Source organism: Cydia pomonella, chromosome 1, assembly GCF_033807575.1.
Source record: "Cydia pomonella isolate Wapato2018A chromosome 1, ilCydPomo1, whole genome shotgun sequence".
In the NCBI taxonomy this organism is placed as follows: Eukaryota; Metazoa; Arthropoda; class Insecta; order Lepidoptera; family Tortricidae; genus Cydia; species Cydia pomonella.
In genome coordinates this window covers 46,660,431-46,679,768 of record NC_084703.1, presented here as the reverse complement: position 1 = coordinate 46,679,768, position 19,338 = coordinate 46,660,431, and the positions used below count along the sequence as shown (strand labels likewise).

Below are 19,338 nucleotides of genomic sequence, written 5' to 3'. Positions count from 1 at the left end.
CCTATACGTATTTGGATACTATATTGACAAATATATCTTGGATTTGGACTTTTGTCGTCGAAGAATTACTTACGGCCCTTGATCAGCGAAATATATTATAATTACTGATAGTCTTAGTATGGGATGGACAATTTCGTCGTGGATCTCATATTACATAATATGTATTACATGTCTACGAAAACGCACCTTATGGTAGTTACACACGTCACCGATAATCGCATGCGATTTGTGATACGTTGCTTCTACTTAGCCAACAATTATCTAAAATTGCATACAATTTATTACAAAACCCTTAAGGGCGCGTGTCTCAGTCGACTACTGCGTTTGACAGTATTTGATATGCACTGTCGAAAGCGGCAGTCGGGCTAGTGTAAACATGTCCTTATAGTTAAGATACTAATCGATAATTGATGTGATATTCGTAAACCGTAATTATAACAGCAACTTGTTCGTTGATCAATTTTAAGCGAATGCCAAATAGTTTTTAAGTACTAGGTACACACTATTTTTCTGAAATATATTGTTTCGTGACTATAAAATTGTGATTCTACTTCATAGCAGGGGCTATGGCTATTCAAGTCTAATCTTGATCAATTTTTATGGAACATTTTTTTTTTATTTCATCATTTTTGAAGGCTGCTCTGAGGATAACTTAAATTCTTTGTTTAAAAACTCAACATTAGAAGTCGTATTAGAATGTCGAACAGTGTGAGATTTAAGCGGCGCCGTAGCGGAGAGTAACAAAATACGAAATAGTAAGAGCGTATCTAATTTAACACTAGGCCGATTGTGCCATTCGACGTCACCATGCTAAAATATGAGTTGAACCAAGCCAAATCTTTGCATGTAGACCGCGAGCCAGGAACAGATTTCCATGACCAATCGCCTTCCGGCCGAGAACTCGTGTAGTGGTTAACGGATGTGTATGACGAACCCTCGTGGACGTCAGCTGCCGCTCCGTTGGTGGGTTGAGGAATGGCAGCCACCGAAACACGTACTTAAAACAAAAAAAATGTCGTCGACTCCCGCTTGATACTTTGTCTAATTATAGATCAGAATGTTTAGATGCTTTTGTTAGTTAAAAAAATCGTCTGCCGGTTATATCGCGGTGGTAAGAACATCAGCTGGTCGCATGAACATGTAAAAAATGAGCGCTATAACTTTTTATGATAGCAATAACAATGATGAAACTTTGCATGTAGCATTTCATCAGGCGTAAACGCCTGAAAAGCCATCAACGGATTACGCAATTTACACATTACGCATACTTTGCCGCACATAAAGTGGCGCATTTGTTTTACATGTTAATTTTACAGCTGACGGTCATTCCACCGCGATAGAACCGGCTTTATTTATTTTAAATTAAACAGCATCTAAACTATCATCTGACAAAGTATCAGCCGGGAGGCGATGACTGACAAAATAATGCTACTGGCCCGTAGTCTACATTCTTCATTTCATTTCTATCATTAAACGTCAAATGTCTATGAAAAACAGAATGTGGTATATCATCATATATATCAAATTGGCTGCAGAGTTAGCTTGGTCTAACTCTAAAAAGCATATTGTTAATGTCAACAAATGAGACATTCAATCCAGTGTAATCGCCCCTTAATAAAAGGGGTGAGTGATTTTCCGAATTTGGTTAAACTTATCATGTAAATAATGCATTAAGACTCGTAATGTCATGTAATAAGGTTAGATTTGGCAAATCTGCGCGTCATCTTGGATGACACGAACTATATTCCTATTCTCGGACCAATTGTGTTGCCCGGGGCAACTTTGCCCCTGAGGTATTTTTCTATTTGTAATTCTACCATGTGCCAAAAAATGTTCTCTAAGAAAAAGGGGCCGTTTGAATCATCAACACCTTGATGGAGCCACAACACGAAAAATTTATAGATTGATTTGACTACGTCGCGTCGCGATACATAACATTTTATTGAAGCGTCGAATGGCCTATTTAAAGGCGCTAAGCGTCCTTTTACTAAGAAACGACACAAACGGTTTGTGTTAAAACATCTTTATGTGTCAATTAATGTCTGTATCGAATGTTGTGATTTTATGTTGTATGTTTAAATAAAAGTATTCAAAGTCGGTGGGACAATAAATGTTCAAATTTACATGTGTGAATCGCATTTCTTTTAATTTATTTATTCTCTTTCGTCTTTCCTCCTCTACTACATATATCCATACCAAATCCCGAGCATCCCTAATAAATCTATGGTTACTGAATATTGTAATTGGAAAATAATTAGGGACTACTACTACTACTAATATGGTTAACAATCTAGAACGAATTCAGGGATGGATCCAAATAAAAAATAGATAATAAAAATATACAAACTGGATACGTACGTAAAGTGAATTAATTCCATCGTCAATTTTAACAAACTGTTAATATATTCAAAGACCGACATATGTCAATCCTGTTTACAACTTGAGGCTCCTGATTTTCTTGCCGGCTTGGCGGAGGCCGGCGGCCATGTCGAGCTGCTTGGCGCGGAGCCGGCGCCACACGAGGTAGTCCTGAAGGCCGAAGATCTGCGCCGCCATGAGCGCGGCACGGCGCTATCCGGTTAGAGGACCGTAAGCCGAGGCCTAGGAGCAAGAAGAGGCCCAAGTCTCAATTTAAGACAAGTAGAACTATGTTAATTACTATTTCTAGTTTAAACACTTTTTATTTAGACTATTGTTTCTCGGAGCCTATTTCTCGAGTAGGTATCTTGCCTCTCTCTAACCCTTCCCGCTACTCCCCCAGTGCCCTAGCCTTTATTACACCACCCTATACACGAAACAGGTCCCAAAAAGAGTGTAGGCCAATACGCGTTTTACTATGATATACATTTTTTAACAATGAGAAATAAATATACATTATAATAACAATAAAGTTTTATTAAGGAATGTAAAATACAAAACATATTATATAAACAGGATACGTACACTTAAAAGTAAATTAAAGTCTATCGTCAAACCGTGACGCGCGATTTAAACAAACTGTTAATATATTCAAAGACCGACATATCTCAATACTGTTTACAACTTGAGGTTTCTGAGTTTCTTGTCGGCTTGGCGGAGGCCGGCGGCCATGTCGAGCTGCTTGGCGCGGAGCCGGCCCCACACGAGGTAGTCCTGGAGGCCGATGATCTGCGCCGCCATGAGCGCGGCGCTGTCCGGGTAGAGCACCGTGGCGCAACCGAGGCCGGAGGGCACGGAGAGCGAGGACCAGATGTCCTAGAATCATTTAAATTGAGTTCATGAAAAATAATCGTAAATGACAAGAGCTTCAAATATACATAAATAAATAAATATTATGGGACTTTCTTAAACAGACTGACTCCAGGTGTCAAACCACGTTGTTGTTAAACAAGGTAAGAGATTCTTAATAGTACAATGCCAAAAAGACAGCGGCTAGTCCCAAATAACCACCTCAACTAAGATCACTCAAGATGGAACATACATAAGACAAGTCGCGGTTACCACACAGGCGCTCCCGTGCTGATTTATTATGAGAGCACGACTCCATGTTTCAGTCGAGTCCATGTTTAATGGCCAATACTCATGTAAATTAGAAATACCTACATGAGGGATGAACAAAGGCCAAATTCAGTAGGGCAACTTATGGCGCAGCATTTTACAAGTAAAATTACACGTAATAGTGGTGACCAGATGAACTCGCAGTTTTCCTAAACGGTGTAGGCATTTCGGTGTATGTATAGATAGGCTAGGAACGCCCTCACACCCGGGATGAGATTTTAGGGCAACAAACAGGTATCCTGACAATATCCCCCCACGCATTTGAGCTAGGTCGTTGCTCCGCCGGGCCGCCGGGTCGGATATTGATTTATCGTCTATATGTACAGGATATTACAAGCGATCTTGTATTATTAGAGAGACTGGGAATAAAATCACGTATGTATTACCTACCTACACATCACACATTAAAATCAAATAAAGCATTTCATTTAACCCCGTGCCGTAGGTTCAGTTTTTGAAGAATCGTACCGGTTTTTAGGTCACAATACCTACGGTTGCCAAAAATTTAATTAGCAATGTTGAGAATTTTCTCTAGGGACTTCATCGATTCAAATCCTGGTTTTTTGATTTTCGCTCGACAGAAATCAAGAACATGGATCTAAAACGCCCTTTAAAATTTTTGTAACAATTCATGCGCAAAAGCTAAAAATATGAAAATAGCTTCTAAATATGCGCAATATAATTTTGAAGGAACTAAACAAACAAACAAACGTTTTACTCAGCAAATAGGCAGCAGGGGCACTACAATTACAAATATGGAATCAATTAAATATTAGATATTTTATTAGAAATGTATACAGTCTCTAAATGTCGAATTACGCCAAACAAAACTATGATAAAAAAATACTATATTTTTTTTAGAGAATTCATCGATTAAGTACCTTTAAATTTGTTAAAACTTACAACAAATTAATAATCAAATACTTGATGTTTGCGGTCCCGAGCACGCACATGACATGACGCACATCAATGTCGCTCAAAGCGGAAACATATTTGCCATCATATTTAAAACAAAAACTCATCTCTATACAATAAGAATTACAGTTCGAAATCGAATGACTAGAAAGGAATGACAAATGGTTTTAAGGTTAAAAGTATACAAATCTTTGGAAATCTACCAACGGCCGTAAACGGCAAAGAGGCGTGCGTCTACTTGCATGCAAAGACTGCATTAATTTTACTCTGAGTTTTACTGGCACATAAATACAGTAGCATGCCATTAGGTATCCTTACTTCATGGTATACATACAGACATTCAGTGCATGTAAATTGAAAAAAATTCTAGTGATATTTGGTTCAATTTACTGCATAATGTAGTGAACAGTGTTACCTGTGGAAGTCGCTCGGCGGGAGGAGGGCAGTTGATGACAGGGTAGGACGTATTGCCGGACAGCACGGGCCCGAGGCCGTTGGAGCGGCCGGCCACGGCGATGAACACCAGCGCTCCGTGCGTGTCCTCGTATTGTTGCATGATGCGGAGGGTCTCCTCGGTGGCCTTGTGGGCGGAGGTCACGCGGAGGTCCACGTCGAGGCCGAGCTCGCGCGCCGCTAGAAAGGAAAAGTTGCTTTATATATTGCGATTTATCCTCTGGACTCTGACCACGCTTGGCAGTAATAATGCATACATATTCCTATAAGCTCCATACTTGACGTAGCACATGAATTACATTTAATTTATATCATTTATGTTACGGGACTTTGAAAATCTCGAATACTATGTCAATTCGAAATATAACATTGTTAACTTGTCCCTTTTCGAGACATATAGTCCGTTGTTTCAACATTAGAAAGAAGTTAAGCGATTTTGACGTGTGTTTTTATTGAAAAATACTTTTGGAAAAATAGGTAACGGCAGATATATAACCATTATAAACCATACACTATCATTTGCATTCTTTCGCTTTCATAAGTAATAGTTACTGATTTAAAAACTTGTCTTTAAACTTGTCTTGTCTTTGTGCACCGAACACGTGAACACGTGACAGGCGCCCGCGACCCAGTTTAGTTTGGTGATGCGGCCGTTTGCACAAAGTTAATGCACTTTTCGGAACCGTCGCGACCGGATGCATTCCTAATAATTTTAACATTAACATTGTAACAGTTGTACTTAACATAATATAAGTAACATAACAGTGTAATAAACATTCTGGCATATTTTCTGGACTTTTAACAACCACCGCAAGCTCTCATCCTCAACATTGGTCCTTCGAGCCGGATCTGAACCAGCGACCTATGGATTTTGAAAGCTTTATGCAATAAAAATACATGACATGATTGTTTACCTTTTTCTAATGTTAAACAAAACGAACGATAGTACGATTTATCGACCACATACGCGGCAATCAAATTTTAACTTTAGTATTCCGATTTAAAGGTTCAAATTTGCATTTTCGGGAAATGTGACTTGTCTTCAAATGACTCATCAAAGCTAGATTAATTGGAAAATATTGTAAATTGGTGCGGTCTGGAAAAGAGTTAAATCTATGGCACCATTACACATAAAATTAAAGACTACAGAAAAAAAGAGCACCCTTACACACGCATAGACATACCTATGGAATCTGAAGAACTACCGCGAACCACGTTCGAGGTTTTGCCTCTCTGTCGCACTTGTTAATTCGTACGTAAGTGTGACAGGGAGGCAACACATCGAACGTGGTTCGCGGTAGACCCTCTGTAGCATCATTACAGGGGTGAAACTAAAGAGGGACAATAAAGTGCGAGGAACAATAACATTTCCGATCTTGGACCCCAAAAGGGGGTCGCCATGACATTGCGTGGGCATTCCATGAGCTGACCCGCACAAACGCATTTTATTTCGTATATTATCACAGCAACAGGCTATAATTTAATATAATAAGAGTCCTCGGCAAGCTCGACCTATCGCCTTCCTGTATAAACGAAGTTTCGTTAATATTTTAAAACCACGTGTTGGATTGCAATGAAACTTTGCACATACAATGACATGAGCTATATCTATGTCTGTAATTAGTTTATATAGCTACAGTTTATAAAACAAAGGACATAAGAGCCAAAACAAATTATATATGAAAAACAAATTCGCTGTATTTTTTTTACTATGGCTGAGGCTACATAAATTAGATACACCTTATTCTATTGTAAGTACAAAGTTTCAGAGCAACCTAACTCGTCGTTTTAAAATGAGAACGTAAATACGTTTGTATGGACCGAGCTTGCTGTGGACCCTTCATTCATCGTCATCACGCTATTCACTGTCAATTTTTAAACCTTATTGCAGCGACATAAGGTCTAAGTTAAGTGTGTTTCTGTTAGTACACGGACGTATTTAATCTGCACTCACGTCGTGTTGCTAAATACAATTCAGGGAATATTTTCTCTAGACACCTTTGGCGATCTTTTGGACGGAATTTTGACTCTTAGAGGCTCTATACATCTCTAAGGATAATTTGATAAAAATCATTTAATTCTGACATTTAGAGATATTTACACCTCTAACTAATTTTGGATTTTTTTGTATCTGTTTGTGTTTTTTATTATTATTATTTTAGTTTTTTTTGTAATTCGACATTTAGAGACTTTATACATCTCTAAGTAATAATAATATTTTACTTACTTTTTCTTTAAACAACAATACTGTACTTTGCATTGATATTTTCAATGAATTGTATTTTATAACTGTTGATGTGCTTGTTTTTGTTTGTATGTAAATTCCATGTTGACGTGTAAAAGTGCCCTTGTGGCCTATTTGCTGAATAAATGTTGAAGTTGAAGTTCAAGGAATGCTCCTGGTCGGCAGGCGAGCCCATGAACATCACCAGCTTGTGGTGAATGGAAGGCCTCAATTGGCGCAAATGATCATTTATCCATATGAAGTTATTACTTGTTATCAAGACCTCCACCTTCTACAAGAATGTTTGCTAACACAGCTCTATACAACTTACCTTTAGCGATCTTCAAGCAATGCTCCTGGTCAGCGGGCGAGCCCATGAACACGACCACCTTGTGGTGGATGGTCGGTCTCAGATGGTCCAGCTGGTCCTTGATCCAGGTGAAGTTACGCTTGACTGTGTCGAGGTCGGCAGCGGTGACGTTGGTCAGGTTTCTGTATACCTGTAAATAGACAACATTCAAGGATTGGCAGACTTTAGATGATCGTTTGTCCCTATTCGTCATTTTCACATATCTGATTGTTTGAAAGAGACAAAAATTAACAGAGGTTTCTAAGAGGTTGCTAAGTGTTATGAATACAACTAACTACGTAAATAAAATAATAATGAAATGTATTGTATATTGCTATTATAAGTTAAGTGTGTCTGAGTGTTAGCATGTAAGGTTTATCTGTTAGTGCTTATATTATAAATAAAAAAAAGGAATAAGGAGATTTATATCCGAGCAATAAGGATCATATTGTATGTAATTGGCAAATTTCTATATTAAAATATAACGTTGCCAAACTTAGACTAAGGCGCAGAACCCACGTAGCAGTGTGGCACCAGTGCACCGCGTGAAATTTTGAATCACAGTGTAGGTAATCCGCCTAAACCGGACACAACGCCGCGGCTACGCGTCGAGTACGCAGTGTGCGAACAGCAGGGCGAACCTACGGTGATATAAAATTTCACGCCGCGCCACCGCAATGCCGCGCGGCGCAGCGGCGCCACGCCGCTTACGTGAGTTCTTCGCCTAACAGGCAAGAGCGTCGCCAGCCCTCGGTTAGGGGGAGGAGTTGAAATCGCCGTCGTCGAGAGAGGGGGGGATATTATAATGTAATATTGGCGACGGTTTTGCTAAAAGTACCTGTTTGTCGACCATGAGCCTCTTGTCGCCCGAGGGCCACAGCCTCCACGAGTCAGAATCGATCACGTCAGCCAAGAGGATGTTGCCTGGTAAAAGAAAAAAACATTAACTAATAAGTTTCAGTACGTCACGTCAAATAGCGATTTGTACAGAAAATTACAGACATAAGGTGTCTCAATATGTATTAAAATAATCTCACTTACGTAATGCATACCAAAATTACAAAAGTTGTTACTTTGCGCAGTCGCAGAGGTCCCAATCCTTCTCCAGGATTTTGAACACCAGGATAGTGCACTCGTTCATGTAATCCACCTCATCTTGAAGTCATCACTTTCTTTACTTAATAAACAACTTACCTTCACTATCGGCTGCAAACACGATCTTCATGTCAATAACAGCGCAGTCGCAGTGGGCCCACGCCTTCCCCAGGATCTCGAACACCAGAAGGAACACCTCATCCTGACAGGACAAATGGTCAAACGGCATATGGACAATGATGATACATTTCCTGTACTAAACAACTTATCTTCACTGTCAACTTCAAACTCGATCTTCGTGTCAATGAGAGCGCTGTCGCGGAGGGTCCACGCCTTCTCCAAGATGTCGAAGGATGGTGCACTTTGTTCATGTAATCCACCTTATCCTGAAATCATCATTTTCTGTGCTTTGTAAACAACTTACCTTCACTGTCGACTCCAAACTCGATCTTCATGTCAATAAGAGCGCAGTCGCGGAGGGCCCACGCCTTCTCCAGGATCTCGAATACCAGAATAGTGCACTTTCTCATGTAATCCACCTCATCCTGACCTGATATGTGGAAAAGAAATGAAACTTAATTTATTTTGGACTTAATTGGTGTAGGTATTAAATTAAGACTGTAACTAGTGAGACTGTGAAACGTTAATGCTTAATTCGACACAAAATACGGTCGTGAGTTCAAACCTCCTCGATCGCTAGTTGAAATAGTTCTAAGAGATCTCAACATAACTTTTGACGCTGTCGAAGAGTGATGGGTGATGGGGCTACATTTCTACAAGGTGGGATGATTCGACCACTCACGAACGTATCAAGAGTTTTTAGAGTTAAAAGAAAAACAACAGTGTTTCAACAACAACTGCATCTCTGCAAAAATCCCCGTAATAATGAAGTATCTTAATCTTATACCTTTAAACGAGCAATTCTTGTATATATATATATATATGTATATATATTTCCGGGATCTCGGAAACGGCTCTAACGATTTTGCTGAAATTTGGTATATGGCGGTTTTTGGGGGTAAATAATCGATCTAGATTTGTCTTATGTTTGGGAAAACGCGTGTTTCCGAGTTTTCATGCGTTTTTCTTTCGACGCAGAATATGGTCGCTAATTTCGTGTTACCGGCCACTGTCCGTCTGGTCCAGCGGGTTAAGACGCGGGCTGCTAAACGAGTGTTACGGATTCGAATCTCGCCCGGTGATTAACTTTTTTTTTATATGTTCAAGTTTATATATAAGTAATTTTTTAATTTTTATTGTTTTAGACAAGTTTAATTTAGTAAAAAAATGTAGTTAAGATTATCACCTTATACACCACCATATTACAATAAATAGTTATAACCGAGCAAAGCTCGGTCGCCCCGGTACTATAGTGTTATTCATAAACGCCTGTTACATTAAACAAGCATATAATCGGTAATCGTTTATCCTTATCTGTCATTTTGAGATTTGTTTGTTAGAAAGGGACAAAATTTAAAGTCTTATGGGGAAAGTCACACTCACCGATAGTAAGTCCATTGATCTTGAAATTCGCGCATACAATCTGTTCTTCAGACCACTGAGGATCGTGATTAGCGTCATCCTTGAAGAAGGTCTCCTGCTTCGGTGGCGTGAACCTGAAGCCCTCCGGAACACCCTCGTTCCTCTTGAGGAAGGAGCCGGTGGCCAGGCGACGGGTCACCCACTCGATGGGGACCATCTCGCATTTCTTGGAGAGGAAAGCGGTGGGCGAGACTAGCTTGACGAAAGCCGTCTTTATGCCTGAAAAGAATGGTAGATACGATTTTTTATAACAAGTTTACACTTTTTTATGATAGACAACCGAGCAGATCATAGATGGTAGGATCCTATAGATATGTTTAGAGGCGTATTTTAAAGATTTGGCGCCCCGGGCCAATTAGATTCGCCGCCCCTTCAATTGATGATAATATTGGTAATGTATCTCATATACGGAAAATACCTTGTTTTGTCGCCCCTTGCAGCCTGCCACCCCAGGCCATGCCCCCCTTGGCCTTAGAGTAAATACGCCCCTGGATATGTTCTACTGCGTGCGCCCGTGAGGAACAACATATGCAATGCGACAAAATTAAGAACACGTTTTAACATTCCTGATAACATACCAAAAACAATCTACGTAATTTGATTTGAGCCTGGGGTCCGCTTGGCAACTAATCCCTAGAATTGGCGTGGACACTAGTTTTTACGAAAGCGACTGCCATCTGACCTTCTAACCCAGAGGGTAAACTAAGCTGTACTGGGATAAGCCCGATTCCTCCCGATATTTTCCTTCGCCGAAAAGCGACTGGTAAATATCAAATGATATTTCGTACATTACTACCGAAAAACTAATTGGTAGTCGGGGTTTGAACCTGCGACCTCCAGTTAGTGTAACAGCAAGACAATATGTGGAAAGTGTTGCGCAATTTCAAGATTTTTCCGACGGTACATCAATACCGCCCTGACTATTAATAACTATGTCTTATCCCCGCAGTAAACGGAACATTCCACAAACATTACACTCCATCAATATCAGTTCAACCACATTGACAAGCGACAAAAGCGTCATTATACAACAAACATCGTTATGATAAGTTGCAAGCTTATGCAACCAACCTTGGTAGCTTATCGGTCAGGTCGGAGGTCGGGTTGCCAATAACATCGATAACAATACAATAGATGTAATCAAAATAAGTTATTTCACGCTGAGCGGTGCAAAACATGCGGAAATATGTGAGAGTAAACAGTAAACACTATTAATTTACTACCTCATGACTATTTGTAAACATTTACTTAACATTTATGACATAAATTAAAATGTCCGACGACGACCGTTGACCACCGGTCTGGGCTAGCGGGTAGGCCCTGTTCGAATGCAGAGGCCCATTTCTCGAACGGTATTAGACTAATATTATTAGTCCACGAACTGTCAAATCGTATGGATAACCATGGCAAAATACCGTTCGGGAAATAGGCCTCTGGAGCCATCGGTTTGTATAGCAGCATCTATGATTATAGATGCTGCTTAAATCATCTGTACATGTACAAGGCCTGATGATGATGATTGCCATGGTAACATGAACACAGGTATTTGTTTGTGAGTCATGGGTGTTTTCTATGTATATTAGGGCTACTTGCATTATCCCACTAACCCGAGGTTAACTGGTTAAACCTGAGGGCCTACCGCGAACCACGTTCGACGGGTTGCCTCCCTGTCACACTTACGTACAAATGTACAAGTGCGACAGAGAGGTAACACGTCGAACGTGGTTCGAGGTAGGCCTTCTGGAGTTACCATGACTACCAGTACAATTTGACACTAAGTTAAGGGTTTAACTGGGTAACCCCGGGGGTAGTGGGATGGTGCAAGTGGCGCTAAGTATGTAAAGCCCGACTAGAAATATATGGTGGCTGTCAATAGAGTGACAGTTCAGTTTAGAATGAAAATTTAACGTTCCAATTAAATTACGCAATATGGCGCGTGATCATATATTACTGGTCAGGCTTTATTTGTCTATAAACGTATGTATATCGTCACCTATAGTACCCATAGCAAAAGCTTTGCTTAGTTTAGGGCTAGGTCGATTTGTATAATTTTTTATTTTATTTTTTTAAATGCATAAACACACCATAGTAACATCCGTCGTGTAAACACCATGGTTGCAAGAAATAAATTAAATGAAGCAGAGTAATTGTAGAAGTCTGTTCAAAGGTCAACCCCACGTGTATTGCGCCGCGAGCGACCCAACGGTAATGCGCGTAGCTTGACAACGTCAAATATTGCAATGCCGCGCAAGAAGTTTAATGGCTCCTCTACACGATGGCCCAGCGTAGGCCAGTCTAAGGGACGCAGCTATGCGGTGGAGTAAGATAGCAATATCACTTGCTCCCTTTAACGCATAAATGCGTCCCTTGGACTGGTGAGTCAGAATGGCGGGTGTACCTAAATAAAATCAAATGAAAAGCATACCATATTTTTGTACCTAATTTGTACTATTTAGTACCTCGTTTGAAAAAATTTGTACCTCACGGTACGTAAAGTTATCATCAAAAAACAGGTCACCCGCCATCCTGACAGTCAGAATGGCGGGTGTACTTTATTACGCTATGTTCCCGTGGTTATTGATAAATTCTATAAAAGCCTAATTTTTGTACCTTTTTTGTACCTTCATATTCAATTATAATACGAGTCATTTTATTTTTAGTTTCCAAGTTTTACTCATTTTATATTTTGCTTGCTATTACAATTTTGCAGGCGTTATAATTTTTCAAGTTATCGATTTAATTTTTAAGAAAAAACGCTAAGGTACAATTATTTTTATTACGCCAGGATTTAGTACCTTTAATGTTTAATCTGTTAAGTTCAAATAACTCAGAAAATCATGTCCTGTTTTTTGGTGAGAACTTTAAGTACCGTGAGGTACAATTTTTTAAAAGGAGGTACTAAATAGTACAAATTAGGTACAAAAATATGGTATGGTTTTCATTTAATTTTATTTAGGTACACCCGTCATTCTGACTCTCACTTGGACTGGCCTACGCTGGGCCATCGCGTAGAGGAGCCGTAACATATATATAGGGACCGTGCGCGTTGAAGCCTTTGCCATCTTGTGGCCTGAATTGGAAACAATTTTACATTGAAACTTCACGCCAAAGCCGGCGTTGCCATCTATAAGTACGGTTCACGTACGTTATCTTGTGCATAGAAGATTCTGCCATCTTTTGGTTTACTTTGGAAGCACTGCGCGCCAATAAATAGGATGTCCCTGTGCTGCACCTACAGTTCATGCACGCTTTATTGTAACCAATCAAACTTTAATCGGAAAATAATTTAAAAAAAAAACATTCGATACTGGGCTATAATCATGGAGAACTGTCTGTGTCTGTGAAGTAAAATACACAGACGGACAGGGTTAGTTTCGTATTTATAAGTACAATAAAAATAATCCAAGGCAAATATGTAATACTCGTATAAATCGTAGCTGTACGAAATCCGGACATAAAAAGTTTAGATAATACTGATAACATGTGATCTGCCATGAACTAAGATAACCACGGCTATTAGCTAATATATTTCTTTATTAACGACTTTTCGGGACCACCCTAGTAACCAAGGCTAGGGGAGTCCAGACGGAATGATGAAATCGACCGATTTGATTCATATTTATATGGAGAGTTGTCCGACTTGGACGACCTGCCCCATAGGTTTTTTTCGAGTAAAAAATAGTTCTACTAGTTATTCCTAATCAGGTCACGTTACAGAATATGCCCTTAAACGGATCTCCACTTATACGATAACATTATACGATATAGGAGTCATTGAAAAATTACAATACTATAATGGTGTAATTTAACAAATTCGACGTATACAACGTGTTTCTACTCTCTGGACATTGACCGAGATCCCGAGTAGCGTTCCTTCTCAGGAATGTTCTAATATGGTGAATTATTTAATTAGATACATTTTTTTTTTTTTTAGTTAGATTAATTCAAATAATCATCAATAAACAGGAGCATACTGTATTAGTCGTTCACAATGACGTTAAGATTAAAATGACACTAGTGACATGACATAACATAACTCTTTAATTATGGAGTGTGGAATTAAGAGGAATGACATCTCTTATGGTAGAACTGTTGCAAAAGTGTCCAGCTATCACCTATAAATAATAGTTCCAAATCTCTCCAGAGTAGCGCTAGAGTAGCTAAGAACCTAGGCGCTATTGACGGAGTGAAGTGCGCTGTCTATGATTTGATTTTTTTGTTCAAGTATTCTAGGTATTGTAGCGCCACCTATTTAAGGTTTTTTGATGACGTTTACGTTTCACTTACCAGCCGCCTTAAGAATCTCGAAGACCTTAGCATTGGTCTGGTTGGAGATAGCCGCCTTGCCCTCGAGATCGTGAGCCTTGACACCATCGCCGGCGGTGATGCGGTCTTTGTTGATCAACAGGCAGTGCCCAGGGTCCTCTGGAAGGTCAAAGACCTGCTTTGTTTTGCCCTCGATGATCAGCTTTCCGAGCTTGTAACCGCCGACTGGAATACAATTCAATAAGTAAAAAAAGTTTAAAAGGACGTGTTATGACCTTTTTTAGAAATTCGCGCTTTTTATTATAATAAAGTATTATTGAATTCGCTCCGAAATTTGAGCGACGTGCGAATCGGACGCAGTGTGCTAGCCGCTAAGATTGTATGTCACCGATAATCGGCAATCGTCTGCGATTTGCAAATTGCAATACATTGCGGGATTTGACTGATTCGATTCAATTCGTTTCGTTGCTCCTACTTAGCTAGCAATTATCCAAAATCGCATGACGTTTATTGCAAGGTATGTGGAAGCGTTAAGTACCTATTATCAAATTTTGTAAGTAAAGTATACCACATTTCGACCTCTTGTTGGTGTCCGCAGCGGTACCATGGTCGCATTTTTATCACCTGTCATGTCATGCCTCACTTTCGCACTTACATATTTGTTAGAACGAAACACGTATGGTGACAAATGATAAAAAGCCGGCCCTACTGTTAAGCTAAAATTTAACATGTAAAACTTTTCACCTAGGGCCAAGATGGTCGGCTCTTTATCATTTTATAATAACCAAAGGGATGTTTTTACCACATTCGCTGATAAGGGCTTTTTTGGATCTGATTTTGAAATATAAATATATAATATAATTAATTGGGAATAAATTTGTAATATTTTACACACAGAAAATATGTCATTAAATTCGTGCCGTGAAAGTTGAATTGAAACCCTCGCAACGTTTAGGATTCCGCTTTCGTTTGATCGGGCCTTACTCAATAGCTGTAGAGGTGAACAACTTTGCTCCCTTGGTAATGTAAAGATTACTTGGAAATAAATTGACGTGAAATATCATAGTATTTTCATACAGTCTCGAGTTAAAGGTTCAAAATAAGATAATTGAATTTCGCGCCTTTTCTTCTGAATATACGTTACTTAAAAAAATACATAAAAATGGCGGCATTTTCGGCAAGTAAAATTCAAGGTCGTATAGGTCAGAATTATGCGTAAAATACCAATAATCGCACTATTAAGTGACATCAACGAAAAACTCAATATAAGTACACAGTCAGTACTAATTTAAAACAAGGCCATACACCATACATGGTAACCCGACAAAATTAAGTGCTAAGTAACTACGCGTCGCGATTTCCAGTTCCAACCGGCTCATCAAAATTGGTCGGATAATAGAAAACAAAAATGATTTTTTAAAGTTTTTTTTTAAACTTACCTTCTTTAGGTTGCGACATTTTTTGTTTCGAAGCGTGGAGTGTTTGGCAGCGCGATGGGAGCAGTCCGGAGTGGGATCCTTTTATAAAGTTCTGGTCAGCATAAACACCACGTGCTCTCGCGCAGCTCAAGCCGGTCTGATAAGGAAGCGTTGGGGTCAACAGTACTTGATACTTGAGCGAGTTAAATAGTTTACAGATCTTTAATATAGACTTTTTTGCCCGCGTCATTGTTGTATTTTATAAAATTATTATGATAAGTTAAATCTGTAATTAAATAACTTCTTAAGTACAATATTGATAAATTGCATGTGTAATTTATATTCAAACACTTGTTCGTTAATAATGTTTTACTTACTACGTGATGCGATGGGTAAATACTGGTTAAGCAAATGTATAATCAAATAATGTTGTTATCTACCACGCAAGACGCAACGTACACACTCATAACGAAGAAATGCTACCAGCATCCTTGTTACAATGATTTAAGACCCTATTTTAGATTTAATATTGTTATTTAGTAATACCTCCTTATATATATATAAGGAGGTATTATGTTAAGAAAGTATTTCAACGTCGTGATCTTAACTTAAAAGAACGTTATTTTATTTGTTTTACTAATAGACAAGTTTTGACAAAAATATCTAATCTTATACTTAATGAAAAAAATAACTATAAATAAGCTCTATATTACGTATAAAAAAATTTATCTATCCATCCCTTTACGGATAACAGCATGCCAGGACAGGAAAAGTTACTGGCAAAATTATCCACGAACTTGAGAATCGAAATTTCTGTCAATCTGGCTCAGGACACAAAGATGGACAGTTTGCGGACAGTGCTTTAATACATAAAAGTGACTGTAGCGGCTGTAACGTATAGTTACCCTGTAGCTTTATAAAACTCGGGACTGTAGGCCTGTTTAATTTATATAATGCAAATTATAGCTCCAAATTTATGACTTTTCATAAGTTCCTAGTTCCAATTCAGGGCACTATTATATTAACAGGTGTATAAAGTCAGACCAAGATAGGTTGGCAGCGATTTTAACAGCCCAGGCAGTGCAAGTGTTAATTTAAAAGTCAAACTTCTATGAGATGTTGACGTTTACTTAACATTTGCGTTTGCACAGGCAGGGCTACTAAAATTTCTGCCAACTTAGCTTGGTCTGACTCTAAAATGAGGAGAAACGCGCAAATAATAACGCTGATGACTCTGCTATCTTTAAAACATGTCATTAGAAATGCCCAATCCAAAGAAACAATCATATACCAGATTAGATTTTTTTGGGTTTCTGATAGCCGGAACCATTTATAACCTTATTGAAATGCTGAAAATGAAAGCACAATTTAGAAAATTCTTGACTCATCAACTCTTCAAACAGTTTTTGTTTTATTTGACTTGCTATTAAAACGAAAGTGGAGGACCCGAGCAAAATCGCTTTTTTATACAAACTTAGTCCTTGTTTTGACATAATTTGTTGTATATCAACCACAGCTATCCCCCTACGTTTGATTTTTTCGTATTTTAAATTATTATATCAATTAGGAGCATTTAAAAAATTGTGTGAAATCAGTATTTCGCTCCTAATTTTTAGTATAATCAAGTCAAGCGTAGGGTCAAAGCTATTATATAATTATTTAAAAATATTTTCCTTAATGTCAACATCCAGAGAGGAAAATGGAGATTACTTTTGTTTGGAGAAGCGGTCGTTCCCTTTCCTCTTAATCCTTTAACTACACACCAGTTAGTTTTAGACATATACTAGACAGAGTCACAGAGGTAACTACTTGCAACAACAAAAGTATCAAGATATATTAGTCTGCGTAGTATATTGCTGTTTCGTTCTCTTAAGATGATTATCTCCGTCGCACGTTAACTTCAAATACAACTACTATTCAATCAATTAATTTCTTGATACACTTACGCAGAAGTCGCTTCGCTACGCAACGAATCGAAGTTACTTACAACTAGCTAAAAGTCCAACAGTTTGCTTCAGAAAACAGGTAAATACATCTATTCATTATTTGACATTGTTTGCTACTTTTAAAATCATTGGATCAGCTGAGAACAAGTTTGTCGAAATTCATTTTATATTATACGACCAAGAAATATTGCCCTTCAAACGACCAAAAGTGAATGCTCTTCCACGCCTTCTAATTTTATTGTTGTAATGTCAAATGACAGAAGCAATGCTAACATAACTTTAGCCATGTGGTTTCAACTTTCTAAGTTTTCTTAACAAAATGGTTAGTGTTTTGTTTATTTAAATAATTGTATTAACACAAATAACATGAAGTTTGGATAATCTATGCGTTACTTAATGTGACAGAGTAAAACTGGTTCATTTGTGGTCAAAATCAACAAACATCGGAAGAGTACTAGGTATTTATTCATTTAGTTTTTTTATTGGCTAAATATTAGAGCGCCGTGTGTTGCATTAACATTCAGCCATTATTGTTTAGTAAATCTTTATTGTAAAGTACGTTTTAAACCATTTTTATTTCATTTATCTAAAGTTACGTTAATTATAACTCTTGTCTTATCTTTATAAATTGTACTTAGTTTGTACTACTTACGAATATTCAAATTTATTGTCCATTTATTAAATTTGATTTCATTTTTTTTTTTGCTGATTTGTCTCTTTTGATATTTATTCTGCCAGCCATGCGATAGTCAATATAATAATAGCATTAAGCATGTTCGAAAAGGTTTACTCAGACTAGGGATCATAGACAGGAAAGGCAGGTTGCCTAGAAACATAGAATTAAAAGGGGAAGCCGCTGACAAAGCCATCTCAGTATCTTTATTAATAATAAATAGATATTTAACCTATCCAATTGAGGAAGAAGCAAGGATTCTTCATGTGTATGAATGTTTGTATTCATTTTTTACACTGTTTGAAGAAATTCTTTGGAATTTCTTCAAAAAGTTAGCCCAAACAGCTTGGGATACTTAGTGTCATAGGAGTCATTTCAGCAATGGCAGTTACATGGCAAATAATTTTTTGTGATATGTTATGTTTAAAAAAATAAACTTTAGAATAAAAGTTGGGTGATTTACTCTGAAAACGAGTGCTAAGTATATGTATTTATTTAGAACAAAGGATTATACTGTAAAATATTATGATCAGTGTATCTCCAGTTAAATTCAGACCAAAATAAGTTGGCAGCGATGTTGTTACAGCCTGTGCAGGTGTTAAGTAAAAAATTTCATAGAAGTTTCATGTTTAAAATAATCTATAAGGTATCTGGTATCGGACTATACAACCGAATCTGATACAGATTCCTTGGTTTGCAGGGTTAAATATGGCCAGAATGGATGTTGTTACTGCTCTCAGCTTGCGTTCCGGACACATACCAATTAATAATATTCAGATTCATAATGGGTAAGAACCAGTCACCAAACTACCGAATGTGGAGTGAAAGATGTGTTCCATATCTTGGTGGAATGTCTCCGCAAGAAGGCTGTGACGATAAATTTCATACAAAAATACAGTTGTAATTTATATGACATAGAT

General features: G+C 38.1%; 2 protein-coding genes across 3 annotated transcripts in view; one reads left to right on the top strand and one right to left on the bottom strand.

The window, feature by feature from the left end:
• Nucleotides 1-2,870: 2,870 nt before the first annotated feature.
• LOC133525592 (bifunctional phosphoribosylaminoimidazole carboxylase/phosphoribosylaminoimidazole succinocarboxamide synthetase) lies at nucleotides 2,871-15,956 on the bottom strand. The gene is made up of 8 exons (XM_061861902.1): nucleotides 15,821-15,956; nucleotides 14,403-14,606; nucleotides 10,077-10,334; nucleotides 8,998-9,123; nucleotides 8,317-8,402; nucleotides 7,461-7,629; nucleotides 4,868-5,085; nucleotides 2,871-3,234 (listed from the first exon to the last, which is right to left on the bottom strand). The coding sequence occupies exons 1-8, from the start codon at nucleotides 15,837-15,839 to the stop codon at nucleotides 3,037-3,039; spliced, it is 1,278 nt and encodes a 425-aa protein (XP_061717886.1). The 5' UTR covers nucleotides 15,840-15,956; the 3' UTR covers nucleotides 2,871-3,036.
• A 1,705-nt stretch (nucleotides 15,957-17,661) lies between these two features.
• LOC133525413 (amidophosphoribosyltransferase-like) overlaps nucleotides 17,662-19,338 on the top strand; it is a 41,306-nt gene continuing 39,629 nt past the window's right edge. The window contains exon 1 of one of the 2 annotated variants that reach the window (XM_061861669.1): nucleotides 17,662-17,824. The gene's annotated coding sequence lies outside the window, so the exon portion shown is untranslated. Of the gene's footprint in view, nucleotides 17,825-17,850; nucleotides 18,204-19,338 lie in introns of those variants that run through there. The other variant, XM_061861676.1, reaches the window with a different exon arrangement.